Source organism: Rhinatrema bivittatum, chromosome 6 (genome assembly GCF_901001135.1).
Source record: "Rhinatrema bivittatum chromosome 6, aRhiBiv1.1, whole genome shotgun sequence".
In the NCBI taxonomy this organism is placed as follows: Eukaryota; Metazoa; Chordata; class Amphibia; order Gymnophiona; family Rhinatrematidae; genus Rhinatrema; species Rhinatrema bivittatum.
This window is the reverse complement of record NC_042620.1, coordinates 325,225,271-325,239,442: the sequence shown is the minus strand read 5'-3', so window position 1 is coordinate 325,239,442 and position 14,172 is coordinate 325,225,271. Positions and strand designations below refer to the sequence as shown.

The 14,172-nt window shown below is 46.9% G+C and overlaps 1 protein-coding gene across 5 annotated transcripts in view; it reads right to left on the bottom strand.

Annotated features, from left to right (window-relative positions):
- Positions 1–14,172, bottom strand: part of COL4A5 (collagen type IV alpha 5 chain) — a 346,840-nt gene that overhangs the window by 87,538 nt on the left and 245,130 nt on the right. For all 5 annotated transcript variants that reach the window (XM_029607613.1, XM_029607611.1, XM_029607615.1 and 2 more), the window contains 3 exons: positions 12,793–12,891; positions 9,124–9,213; positions 2,932–3,071 (listed from right to left, as the gene is read on the bottom strand). In XM_029607613.1, the coding sequence (XP_029463473.1) occupies positions 2,932–3,071; positions 9,124–9,213; positions 12,793–12,891 (329 nt within the window). The remainder of the gene's footprint in view (positions 1–2,931; positions 3,072–9,123; positions 9,214–12,792; positions 12,892–14,172) is intronic.

Below are 14,172 nucleotides of genomic sequence, written 5' to 3'. Positions count from 1 at the left end.
TTTCCTTACAAAACTGAATCCCTCTTCCCTGCACCATCGTCTTATCCATGCATTGAGACTCCAGAGCTCTGCCTGCCTCTGGGGACCTGCGCGTGGAACAGGGAGCATTTCAGAGAATGCTACCCTGGAGGTTCTGGATTTAATCTTTCTACCTAAGAGCCTAAATTTGGCTTCCAGAACCTCCCTCCCACATTTTCCTATGTCGTTGGTGTCCACATGTACCATGACAGCTGGTTCCTCCCCATCACTGTCTATAATCCTATCTAGGTGACGCATGGGGTCTGCCACCTTCGCACTAGGCAGGCAAGTTACCAGGCGGTCCTCACATCCACCAGCCATCCAACTTTCTACATTTCTAATAATCGAATCACCAGCTATGATGGCCGACCTAACCCTTTCCTCCTGGGCAGTAGCCCTGGCAGACTTGTCCTCCGTGCGAGAGGACAATGCATCACCTTGAGAGCAGGACCTTGCTACAGAATCACTTCTTGCTACACTAGGGTGATGCTCTCCAACCGGGAGACCTTTCTGATCGAAGCTGCCATACTGGATTTGGGACTTGGCTACTATGTCCCTGAATGTCTCATCAATGTTCCTGTCTGCCTCAGCTCCCCCAGGTCTGCCACTCTAGCTTCCAGAGATTAGACTCATTCTCTGATAGGAGCTCTCTGTGCCAGGTATATACATACACTCACCGGTGGGTAAAAAATCATACATGTGACATTCGATGCAAAGGACTGGAAAGCCCCCCTCTTGCTGCTGGACTGCTGCCTTCATCTTCATTTTGTTGAGCTCCTAGTTAATTTTAGGTTGCTAAGGGAGATGGAATTAGAGTACTTTAAATTTATAGGCATATTCACTAATTAATCTGCTAGTGATCTACAAAGGGATGATTAAACTCTCAATAAGGGCAGGTGAAATAGTAAGATTTAGATAAGAGCCTGATTGATGTTTAATGAGAAAGTGTCTTTTGCCTACAAATCAAGGGTTGAGCTAGCGGAACTCCCTCTGGATTGCTTATTATCAAAGACACACACACAAACTCTAAAGAATATATCCCACTATTTCACATCTCTCTAAACTTTTTTAAGTCCTAACATATTCCAAAGCTATACTTACCAATTCTCTTCAACCACCATTTTTGATCTTGAAAAGACTGAGTGGTTTGAGATTCGCACGCCATTAGGCACACACTTTCTGTCCTACTGCAAAGGATGAGGGGCCTCTGGAAGCTGGGCCTGTGAAGCCTGGATCACTCACTGTGACCTCTGTAGAGTCCTCGCCTGGGGGATGCTGGTAACACCAGGCAGATGAGTCTTCGGGTCCTCTTCTACTGCAAATGTGCGGGGCCTCTGGAAGCTGGGGCTGTGGAGTTCAAAGTCTGGATTGCTCACTGTGGCCTCTGGAGTCCTTTCCCAGGGGATGCTGGGAACAGTATGCAGATGAGCCTTCTGGTCCTCTTCTACTGAAAAATCACCTCTTCCAACAGGTGTTTGAAGATTTGCTCGGATTATTTGGTTTGGTATGACTAGTGTGTGAAATTACATGCTGATATGCCCTACCTTATAAGGCTGATATATAGGACAGATATGTGAGTTTTATGTGCTTGAATGAAGATTTCTTTGTTTTATGATTATGATTTTTTATTATTTCTTCTGGTTTCTTTTATTGTATGTTTTATGTGTTGCTTGCTCAGAACTAACAAGTAACACACACATACACAATAAAATGAATATTTTAAATAAACAAATCCCCTGAATCGCCTCATCACAATGCAGGTAAGATTACATGGGACACGGCACTATGTTTATGTTTACCTGTACGCAGGGAAAGGGATTATCTAAAATGCCCATTTCTGTAGGTAAGGTGCTGTTTTATGCACAGAAATGGCTTTGAAAATCAACGCTTTTGAAAAATGACCCTCCATGTTCACCTTTGGAAAAAAAATAAAGAATATGTTAAGAGCTGAAGGTCTGGAGATGATCTGCAGTAGAAATAAGCTGACCACACAAACTGGCCATTACTAGTCCATGGATAAGAATGAAGTATTCAAATTGTATTTTCGCTCATCTTGAGAGTCACAGACACTTTTGACATTTGCTTTCCAAACTTCTCTCTTTTACTGTTCTGGTGCAAGTGATTTCGCTTAGTACTTTATTTGAAAATAATTTAAAAGATGCTTTCCAGGCCCAAGATGGCAGACTGCTAGATACGCGCAAGAAAAGAATCCACGAAACCATGAAAATATCTCACTTTGTCACTCCCAGTTGTTGCTTTTCAATCATTTTTCGTATAATTTATGAAATTAGTAACCGCATCAGCAAGCCTAAAAAGCGGTTGCAATTCAAATCTTATAAATACCCTGTTTTTCAATTGTCAATTTCTATAATTTTTCTTTTTTTGTTTTTTGATATTATTACACAAGCAATCTGTCCCTTGTACTGATGGCTCGACCACGGCTGATGTTTTGCATGTACTGCTTTGTTCAGGAGCCAAATACTTGTTTATCAGATTTGTACCCAAAAGCATCCATTCCACAAATAAATTTCTTTTCTTGCTACTTGTAACTCTTTTCATATTAAACTCCTATAAAATAATTTACCAACAATCGTCAAAAAATGTTTCAAAACAACTGAAAAATTCCCCAGAGGCAGCCACTGAAAGAGTGGTGAAACTCGGCCAGAGTCGGGCAATTTTTAACACGTCTCCACCACAATAAACGCTTGTATAGGACATCTGCCATCTATTTCTTTTTGTTTACCCTCATGGCTTTCATAGATCGCCATAATATTTATGTAGACTATTTTTGCTAAAAAAAATTGGATACTTCATTTTTTCAGCTTAATATTAAATTCAAGCTTTGTTTTGTTTTTGGTCTTGGAAATGTAAAATACATATAAAAAAAAATATAGTGAAAGAGCCATACATTACCTTAGGCCCTGGTAGACCTGGTTCACTATAGCTTGGAAAACCATGTTCACCCTTTTCTCCTTTAAGTCCAGAAGGTCCAGGAGATCCTGGCTGCCCGGGACGTCCCGCTACACCGGGTGACCCTTTGCTTCCAGGGGAACCTGTCCAACAGACATAAACAGGTTTTATCCTGTGGACAGACAAAGGTATTCTCCACACAGTGGCTCTCGGACAGCAACACGAACAAGCCCTGACATATCAATTTCCTACCCCCCCACCGGCAAAATTTTACCTGGATAAAATGATGTGTGGGGGGAGGAGCTTGGCCTAAATGCATCCATGCAGCGCCCATATTCAGCTCTATCCAGAGAGATTCAGCTGGTCACTCTGGTCGGGGAGGTTTCTGTGCTAAATGTACCCAGATACATTCAGCAGCAGACTGCACCGGGTAAAGCCCGCTGAATATCCCAGCTTGCTGCACTGCTCACTATGGGCTTTGCTCATTTTACCTTAAAATTAAATGTGGAAACCCTGAAAACCCACCAATTTTAACTCACCTTACAAAACTAGCAGAAGTCCAACAAACTGAAAAGTAGAAGCACCGAATACAACATTGCTCACAGTTGGCTAGCAGTATTAGTTTTGTCAAGCTGCACGTAGACACCCTGGCCCTGGAGACGACCTTCTTCAGAAGCAGGCTGCTAGCATATACACAGAAAACCAAGCAGCACATTGGCTGAACCCGGTCATGCCTCCCTTCTGGCTTCTACCCCCATGCTGCAGCTAAAGGGCTTCACTTACATATTGGTGGAGCCTCAATCCTGCGAAGATTTAAGAGGCAAAACTATATGCTAATGTACACTCCGAGCTGAGGAGCACGAAGGAGGGAGGGAGGGACTGGTCCCAACAAGCCTGCTCCTCTGCAGGAGGAACGCATCGAGGGCGGGGACAGGGAGGCAGAAGAAATCTTGAAGAGAGAGAAAGGGCAGGGATAGGAAGAGTTTCGTTTCAGAAGATATATCACTTTAGGCATGATTTGGAGATAATATTTAATATCTTCGCTGATGGTGTTTTCACACTTGCGATTTTTATTGCTGCTCTTCACCACCAGAAATACACAGAAGCATGGAACATAAGAACTCAGCCATAGATCATTGCCCAAGGTGTCCAATACACAGACCAAGGAGGAGTGCAACTGTGCCATGGAGGAGCCGGTTCCAGTCGTCCACGGCAAAGGGTGCTGCTATGGCGCCCTGGGACTTTGAAGGCGGGGAGATGGGTACAAGGACGTCATCCACTATCCAATCTGCAGGGTCTCCCCAAACCACTCCCACTCTCCAGTCAGACCTATGGGTGCCCAAATCCTAAATCCAGCCCCACTCTCCAGTCAGACCTATGGGTGCCCAAATCCTAAATCCAGCCCCGGATCCATTCATTCCATCCAGTTTATGTCCTGCTTCAGCGCCACAGACCTTAATTGATCTCTGGTTTTCCCTCCACTTCTCCCTAATTAATGATCCTCTGTCCCTGACCCACACTTTTCTGAATGGTTACTGTTCACACCTCTATCAGTCGCCACCTTTTCTGATGTTATTCCAGAGTCTGCCTCATATCATGAACTTGTTTACGTCAACAAAAGGATAAACCTTTGCCATCCCAGGAGCCAAAGTACTGTTCTGAAGAAGCGTTTAGGCATCCGTTCAAAATCGTGGACTGAAGTCTTATGTAACAGAAAATTAATTGTATCCAAAACAAGCTGAATGCAGAGTCCCTAAGCACAGGCTGTATTATATGTTCAGAGAGGAGGATCAGCTGCTAGGCTGTAGCTGGAGAGCGAAAATCAGGACACTTCTGAATATTTTAGCCTCCCTCTTTGTTCTGTGCAGTATCACAAAAATCTGTACAGTTCCGGGAAAAAAATATCAGGAAAGTTGGCAACCCTAATTGCTACTGATGAGTGGCATTGTTTCCAGATATTTGCTCCAGTCTAAAGGGGATTATAGATAAGAGAACTTAGGGAGGGAAAAGATGGTCATTTTGTGTAGTTTCCGAAATCTGCAACTTGTGGAAGCTCAGACCAGTCATTACTGAGAAGCGATTTCTGTGGGGAAAGCCATGATTCTGAGACCCGCCCCCTCCCCTGACATCATCGCAAACGGAGCCGGGCCGTTTGAAAGGTGCTAAGCCAGCAGGCGTCGCGCGCCGAAGGGGGCGCGACAAAGGGGCACTCCTCTTTGTGCACCCCTTCGTACAACCCTTTGTGTTATTTCTTTAATATGCTCCTTGTTATACCTTTTGCTTAATTGTTAAGAACTTTGATTTTGATGGTTTTATTTTTGTAATCTCTTAGCCTCAGGTACAAAAATTTTAGATTGTAAGCCCTTTTAGGGGATAGTGAATTACCTATTGTACCTTATTGTAAACCGATGTGATATCTCTTTTTGAAATGAACGTTGGTATATAAAAATCGTAAATAAATACATTATTCAGCCATAACTTGGGGGATCCCAATGAAGCAGAAATGGGTGTCCGATCATTAGAAATGGCCGGAAATCGAGGCTTTCCTTCTGTGTAAACGGCGTCTGCTCACTTAGGGAATCCTGCCTCAACCACACAAAAAAAAAAGGGCTTCCAGGGTGGATCAAAGGTGCAAAGTACGCGCACGAATTTCAAAACAAAATCCTTGTGCGCACATCGCTGAGCCTGCCCTAAACCCACCACAGCCCCTTTTCCCCGTGGGCGCTGTGAACCACGTTACGTGCGTCTCACGGGCAAACACCCATTTACGCGGGTAAATCCTCTGGGAAAACTGCCCCCCCCCCCCCCACTTGGAGGAGCATCTGGAAAGGAATTTGCTCACTTAACTAAGCAGTTGGTTGGGTGATTATTCCTCAGGGCGGTAAACTGCTCTCCACTCAGTGTCCAATAGTGCACACGGTCTGTGGAATTAGAGTAGAAGGACCCTTATTTTCTGGGTCTTGAGGTCTCTGTTTCCAGGTCAGCTATGCATTTAGGGGTATATTTTAAGAATTTGCGCGAGGGCGTCCATGTGCGCGCGCTACCCGGTGTGCACACGTGGACGCCCGATTCTATAACATGCGCACGCAGGTGCACACATTTATAAAATCGGGGGTTGGCGCTCGCAGGGGGGTGCACAATTGTACACCCTGCGCACATGGACACAGCCTTCACACCCATTCCCTCCCAGGCCACTCCGATTTCGAAGCGGCCTGGGAGGGAACTTCCTAACCTCCTAACATAACCTCCCTTCCCCTTCCCTTAACCCTCCTGCCCCCTATCCCTATCCAAATCCCCAACAACCTTTATTTTACCTCTTGAGCCTGATGGCAGCCTGCCGGCATGCGATCCTCCAGCACAGCAGCAAATGGCCACTGTGCCGGAGGCCTCTTGCCCCGCCCCTCTCCTTTTTCGAAGCCCCGGGGCATACACGCGTCCCTGGCCTTTTTAAAATAGGCCTGGCGCGTGTAAATCCAATGGATTTACGTGCGTAGGCTTTTGAAAATCTGCCCCATATTTTGCAAAGTTTAGCAAGTCAGTTGTTTACTGTAAGTTGGTAAAGTTTTATGATATAATGGTGAAATTGTCTTGAAATCACAGAAATAACGTTATTTTGGATCTGCACCTGGACCCTTAGTCACAGTGAATATTGCAGCACTTGCTGTTATAATGAAAAACATCACGAAGAATTGCATTGATATTGGTGCAGATACCCAGCATGAAATGGAGGGCCTAAGGACACCGGTAAGGAGTGATCAGTAAATAGAAATGTACAGTCAAATTACGATGATATTCCTCAAATATAAAATACAAATAAAATACAAAAGCCTTATAAAGACTGAAACAGGTGTGGCACCCTTACCAGGTCTGGCCACTAGATGTCACTATCCCCCGTGCTTATGATCCATCCCCTCAGGTCCTCCCACCAGCAGGAGGCCTTGGATTGGGTGACTCAGGGTTATTTAGCCCGGCCATTTCATCGCTCAGGGGTTCAGATAGAGAGAGCAGCTGCGGAGTGAAGATGTATTTTTCATCACTCTGGTAGGGCCTCCCGGCCTTGCCCTAAGATGTTTTCTTTCACCTCACCGTGCACTCCCTGCCAGAGGGTCCTCCTCATTTTAAGTCACGGAGAGATAAACCGTTGAGCCTGATATTCTTTAGGGGCAAAAGAGCTCTCACCAGGGCACCTGCGAGCCTTCTCTACACCCTAGGCAGGCACGCACCAGTGAAGGATGCTGCTGCGAGAGGCAGCGAAGGCTGGAGGAGCTCTGTAAGGAGGTGACTGAGTCCCCCCTGCTTCTATGGGTAAAGTCATCCTCGCTGGCCGTACTCGAGACAGGGGCTGCAGACCAGGGAGCCCATTCCCACCCTGAGCCTGTGTCAGCAGAAACCCCAGGTTAGCAGGAAGGATCCAGTTAAGCTTTGTGTTTGGATGCTGAGTTAAGTGGGGAGGTTTTTGGATCCCCCATCCCCCCTAGGATTGCAGTGCTGGGAACTAGCCTCAGCCCACAGAGTTTTCCACAAGAGAAATCCCTGAAGTAACAGCTAAGGATAAAGGAACAGATGCACCAAAGGAAGAAAGAACACGAGAAGGAGATCCCATCCGGATCTCTGCAGAACAAGGAACCAGGACAGGCTGGGGGTCTGAGAGAAGGAAGATGTAACAGCTAAGGATAAAGGAACAGATGCAACAAAGGAAGAAAGAACACAGGAAGGAGATCTCATCCGGATCTCTGCAGAACAAGGAACCAGGACAGGCTGGGGGTCTGAGAGAAGGAAGATGTAACAGCTAAGGATAAAGGAACAGAAGCACCAAAGGAAGAAAGAACACGAGAAGGAGATCCCATCCGGATCTCTGCAGAACAAGGAACCAGGACAGGCTGGGGGTCTGAGAGAAGGAAGATGCAACAGCTAAGGATAAAGGAACAGATGCACCAAAGGAAGAAAGAACACGAGAAGGAGATCCCATCCCGATCTCTGCAGAACACGGAACCAGGACAGGCTGGGGGTCTGAGAGAAGGAAGATGTAACAGCTAAGGATAAAGGAACAGATGCACCAAGGGAAGAAAGAACACGAGAAGGAGATCCCATCCGGATCTCTGCAGAACAAGGAACCAGGACAGGCTGGGGGTCTGAGAGAAGGAAGATGCAACAGCTAAGGATAAAGGAACAGATGCACCAAAGGAAGAAAGAACACGAGAAGGAGATCCCATCCGGATCTCTGCAGAACACGGAACCAGGACAGGCTGGGGGTCTGAGAGAAGGAAGATGTAACAGCTAAGGATAAAGGAACAGATGCACCAAGGGAAGAAAGAACACGAGAAGGAGATCCCATCCGGATATCTGCAGAACAAGGAACCAGGACAGGCTGGGGGTCTGAGAGAAGGAAGATGTAACAGCTAAGGATAAAGGAACAGATGCACCAAGGGAAGAAAGAACACGAGAAGGAGACCCCATCCGGATATCTGCAGAACAAGGAACCAGGACAGGCTGGGGGTCTGAGAGAAGGAAGATGTAACAGCTAAGGATAAAGGAACAGATGCACCAAGGGAAGAAAGAACACGAGAAGGAGACCCCATCCGGATCTCTGCAGAACAAGGAACCAGGACAGGCTGGGGGTCTGAGAGAAGGAAGATGCAACAGCTAAGGATAAAGGAACAGATGCACCAAGGGAAGAAAGAACACGAGAAGGAGATCCCATCTCGATTTCCTCCCAAGGAATCAGGACAGGCTGGGTGTCCATGGGAAAGTAGACATGTAAAGTTAGGATTTTTGCAGTTAAAAGGGAACTCTCTCACTGGGATTCCACAGCACAGCCGCTGGGAGAGTTAACGCATTTAAATTCACCATGGGCTTGTCCCGGAGGTTTGTAATAAGCACACCTACCTACACAGAAAGAAACCCTGTAACTACAGTCAGATGTACACGTGTCAGTTTGGACAAATGGACTTTATTTAACGTTAATAATCAGTAAACTTTATTGTAGATCTGGTCCTGTCTCAGTCATTAAAGCCTCTCACCTGACGGGAAGCACAAGGTACAGCACACACACCACCTTTCATCATCTGGGCCATAAGAGAGAGCTTCCACCATAACAAGAGTCCCCCCAGGGGTTAAGAGTCAGCATGGGAGCAGCCCCAGAAGATGTAAATCAGATTGTGCGCCCTTGGGTTTTCACAGGAAAGAGAAACTCACCGGGGAATCCCATCTCGCCCATGCTTCCTTTCAGCCCCGGGGGTCCGGTTGGTCCTGGATGTCCCAGGAAGCCAGCTTCTCCTTTGAGGCCTGCAGAAAGAGCACAGTCACATCAGCACCGCATGAAAAGCAATCACACAGGAGCCACGCCCACCCATCCTGCCCTCTTGTAACACCTATGATGATACCCTTTAAGCACGGGTCACAGGGAACGAGGACTTGCACATGAACTGAAAGTCTGGGTGAAATTCAGAAATAACAAAAACAAACCACTCCCTAAGAAACCCTCCCAGCATAGGCCGCTGGGGATGATAAGGAAAACAGCGCTTGCAGTTCCAAATCCATTTTACAGGACATCAGATACAACTGCACCTCACTGCTCCCTAAGAAACCCTCCCAGCATAGGCCGCTGGGGATGATAAGGGAAACAGCGCTTGCAGCTCCAAATCCATTTTACAGGACATCAGATACAACTGCACCTCACTGCTCCCTAAGAAACCCTCCCAGCATAGGCCGCTGGGGATCATAAGGGAAACAGCGTCTGCAGCTCCAAATCCATTTTACAGGACATCAGATACAACTGCACCTCACTGCTCCCTAAGAAACCCTCCCAGCATAGGCCGCTGGGGATCATAAGGGAAACAGCGTCTGCAGTTCCAAATCCATTTTACAGGACATCAGATACAACTGCACCTCACTGCTCCCTAAGAAACCCTCCCAGCATAGGCCGCTGGGGATGATAAGGGAAACAGCGTCTGCAGTTCCAAATCCATTTTACAGGACATCAGATACAACTGCACCTCACTGCTCCCTAAGAAACCCTCCCAGCATAGGCCGCTGGGGATGATAAGGGAAACAGCGTCTGCAGCTCCAAATCCATTTTACAGGACATCAGATACAACTGCACCTCACTGCTCCCTAAGAAACCCTCCCAGCATAGGCCGCTGGGGATCATAAGGGAAACAGCGTCTGCAGTTCCAAATCCATTTTACAGGACATCAGATACAACTGCACCTCACTGCTCCCTAAGAAACCCTCCCAGCATAGGCCGCTGGGGATCATAAGGGAAACAGCGTCTGCAGCTCCAAATCCATTTTACAGGACATCAGATACAACTGCACCTCACTGCTCCCTAAGAAACCCTCCCAGCATAGGCCGCTGGGGATCATAAGGGAAACAGCGTCTGCAGCTCCAAATCCATTTTACAGGACATCAGATACAACTGCACCTCACTGCTCCCTAAGAAACCCTCCCAGCATAGGCCGCTGGGGATCATAAGGGAAACAGCGTCTGCAGCTCCAAATCCATTTTACAGGACATCAGATACAACTGCACCTCACTGCTCCCTAAGAAACCCTCCCAGCATAGGCCGCTGGGGATGATAAGGGAAACAGCGTCTGCAGTTCCAAATCCATTTTACAGGACATCAGATACAACTGCAACTCACTGCTCCCTAAGAAACCCTCCCAGCATAGGCCGCTGGGGATGATAAGGGAAACAGCGTCTGCAGTTCCAAATCCATTTTACAGGACATCAGATACAACTGCACCTCACGGCTCCCTAAGAAACCCTCCCAGCATAGGCCGCTGGGGATGATAAGGGAAACAGCGTCTGCAGCTCCAAATCCATTTTACAGGACATCAGATACAACTGCACTTCACTGCTCCCTAAGAAACCCTCCCAGCAAAGGCCGCTGGGGATCATAAGGGAAACAGCGTCTGCAGCTCCAAATCCATTTTACAGGACATCAGATACAACTGCACCTCACTGCTCCCTAAGAAACCCTCCCAGCATAGGCCGCTGGGGATGATAAGGGAAACAGCGTCTGCAGCTCCAAATCCATTTTACAGGACATCAGATACAACTGCACCTCACTGCTCCCTAAGAAACCCTCCCAGCATAGGCCGCTGGGGATGATAAGGGAAACAGCGTCTGCAGCTCCAAATCCATTTTACAGGACATCAGATACAACTGCACCTCACTGCTCCCTAAGAAACCCTCCCAGCATAGGCCGCTGGGGATCATAAGGGAAACAGCGTCTGCAGTTCCAAATCCATTTTACAGGACATCAGATACAACTGCACCTCACTGCTCCCTAAGAAACCCTCCCAGCATAGGCCGCTGGGGATGATAAGGGAAACAGCGTCTGCAGCTCCAAATCCATTTTACAGGACATCAGATACAACTGCACCTCACTGCTCCCTAAGAAACCCTCCCAGCATAGGCCGCTGGGGATCATAAGGGAAACAGCGTCTGCAGTTCCAAATCCATTTTACAGGACATCAGATACAACTGCACCTCACTGCTCCCTAAGAAACCCTCCCAGCATAGGCCGCTGGGGATGATAAGGGAAACAGCGCTTGCAGCTCCAAATCCATTTTACAGGACATCAGATACAACTGCACCTCACTGCTCCCTAAGAAACCCTCCCAGCATAGGCCGCTGGGGATCATAAGGGAAACAGCGTCTGCAGCTCCAAATCCATTTTACAGGACATCAGATACAACTGCACCTCACTGCTCCCTAAGAAACCCTCCCAGCATAGGCCGCTGGGGATCATAAGGGAAACAGCGTCTGCAGTTCCAAATCCATTTTACAGGACATCAGATACAACTGCACCTCACTGCTCCCTAAGAAACCCTCCCAGCATCGGCCGCTGGGGATCATAAGGGAAACAGAGTCTGCAGTTCCAAATCCATTTTACAGGACATCAGATACAACTGCAGCACACAGAGATTAGCAAAAAAAAAAAAAAAAAAAAAAAAAAAAAAAGAGTCACATCAGTTCTTATTACAAGAAATCTCTTTCCTCACTGCACTGTTCTTGCTTTTTATGGAAGTTTTTCAAGAAACTTTTACTTTCACAGACATTGCAGCCAAATAAGGCTGGTCAGGCCCCTGTTCTGGGCTGGCCTGGGGGCAATGCTGTGCGCAGCTATGCGGAGGACCAGGTCCGATTCTCGGGTCAGCTCTGCTGCTTCCCGGGCTGGTCGGGGCTTGGGATACTGTGGAAGAAACATTCACAGTCCCTGGAAGGAGGGAAGGGGTCAGGTCAGTCCCTGTGCAACACTGACACTTAGTGGTCACATTTAGAGCCGGTGAGGGTTGGGTTCCAGAAAAACTGGCGCACACAGCGTCTGGCTGAGGATGGTCACTGTGATGGCTGGGGCTAAGCGAGTTGAGAAGTGGGGGTTATAAAATAGGGGATAAGAAAGTCTTCGGGTCATTGGGAACGAAGGCGCTAGATCCCAGCTCTAGTTCTGTCAGAACTGTAGGCCCCCGCCCCAAGAAGCAGGAGGAAATCTTCTGGAAAAAAATCAAATCCATGCGAAAGGATGAATGAGAGCCAGCTGCACTGCACCTCCATAGGACAAGAATGAGGCTGGCACCGTTTTCCTACCACGTTAGGAAAAGCAAGAGGGTAGACGCCACAAAAAATCTGGTTAACAATAAAAGCCAAAGAAAAACAGAGCTGACATCTATCAGCTGAGCTCTGCTGTAAATCGTGTGGACACCTACAACACAAAGACCCCAGTCATCCCCAGAGGAAGGCTCTCCATGCAGAGTTATCATCTTGCTACTGTGAAAGAGATGACAGGAAGATCCTCAGGAGCGCATACAGGCCAGCAGACGCCTTTTTCACAGATTCACTAATTTAGTGCCACCTTACCTGGCAATCCCGGTGGCCCAGGTAGTCCATTTTGACCTTGTGTGCCAGGATTTCCCGGGGGTCCATCATAGCCTCTCTGTCCATTTAATCCAGGATTACCTGCCAAGAAATTCAACAAAATGTATTACGGAACGTAACCTTACTGGAGACCGGATTTGGTGGAATACGACAGCGCGAGATATTCCTGCTACTACAGTGGCAATTTTAAAGACTAATCCCATCGGGACGTTCACAGGATACTATCCAAGCAAATGCAAACCCAGTAAGGAAGCAAGAAAACATGGAAAAAAAAAAACAAAGGGATCTTGAACGTGCCCCAGTTTTCAGACCCGTGGAGGTAAAACCTGATTTTCACAGGGTCTAGGGTGCCTACCTTTGGGAGTTAATCTCGTAAATTGGCTCTTTTGAAATTTTACTAAAGCTGAATGTCTAAATTAGGCTTTGAAACAAGCTGCTACCTATACACAGGCTCATACAATCCTTACATCTACCGGCACCATGCAGACCCTGTGTATATACCTCCTGACAATCTGCTTTTATTAAAACGCCCCCATGGTATATGCCCTACCCCTTGTCCAACTATCTGCACTATGTACCCACTTGTGATATGATAAATAAATCCTCTCCTCCGACCCCAGACGTATGTACAAAATCATGTTTTGATCACTTTAAGGCACATAAGAGCCCAAATTGGATTTTCAGACGGGGGTTTCTGCAGGTACATCCTTCTGAAAATCATAGCCTCAGTGACCGAAATTCTAGGTAGAGAAAGGGGGCGGAGGATCACGGCTCCTCACAGCGAGAGCTTTTCCACGGATGTAATCTTTATAATACTCTAAATGCCGGCATCTTGTCATTGGCATCTTTATGGATAATTCTACGTGCATGATAGTTTAGCATGCGTTTCCTCCCATAGAGGACCAGTGTTATCTGCTGAGCCCCACCTCCCACCACCAAATCTGATCCCACTTCAGCTGCTGCTTTCCTAAAAAGTAGCCCTTGGGCTGCCCTCCAGGGAGGAGGCATCACTTCATTAGTTTCAAAATTCCAGGGCTCGTTAGCTCCAGACTCAAGAACTCTAAGATCTGTGCACAAATACTATTTGTTTTCCTTTGCAGCTATGACTCCATATGCAAATGAAATTATGAAATCATGATGTTTAGTAGCGCTGTAGACATGATAAACAGTAGTAGTAATATTGGCTGCGTTCCCTTTTATCTAACCCACAATTAACCATGACAAGCAGCAACCGACCGCGGGTGAAGTACTAAACTGCATTAACAGTAAAGCAAGCATTGACCTGCATTAAAATGCCTGTGTTATGTAATGCAAGCAGTAATGCATAATGTATGGTAATAAGATGCCAAAGATTTCGAAACA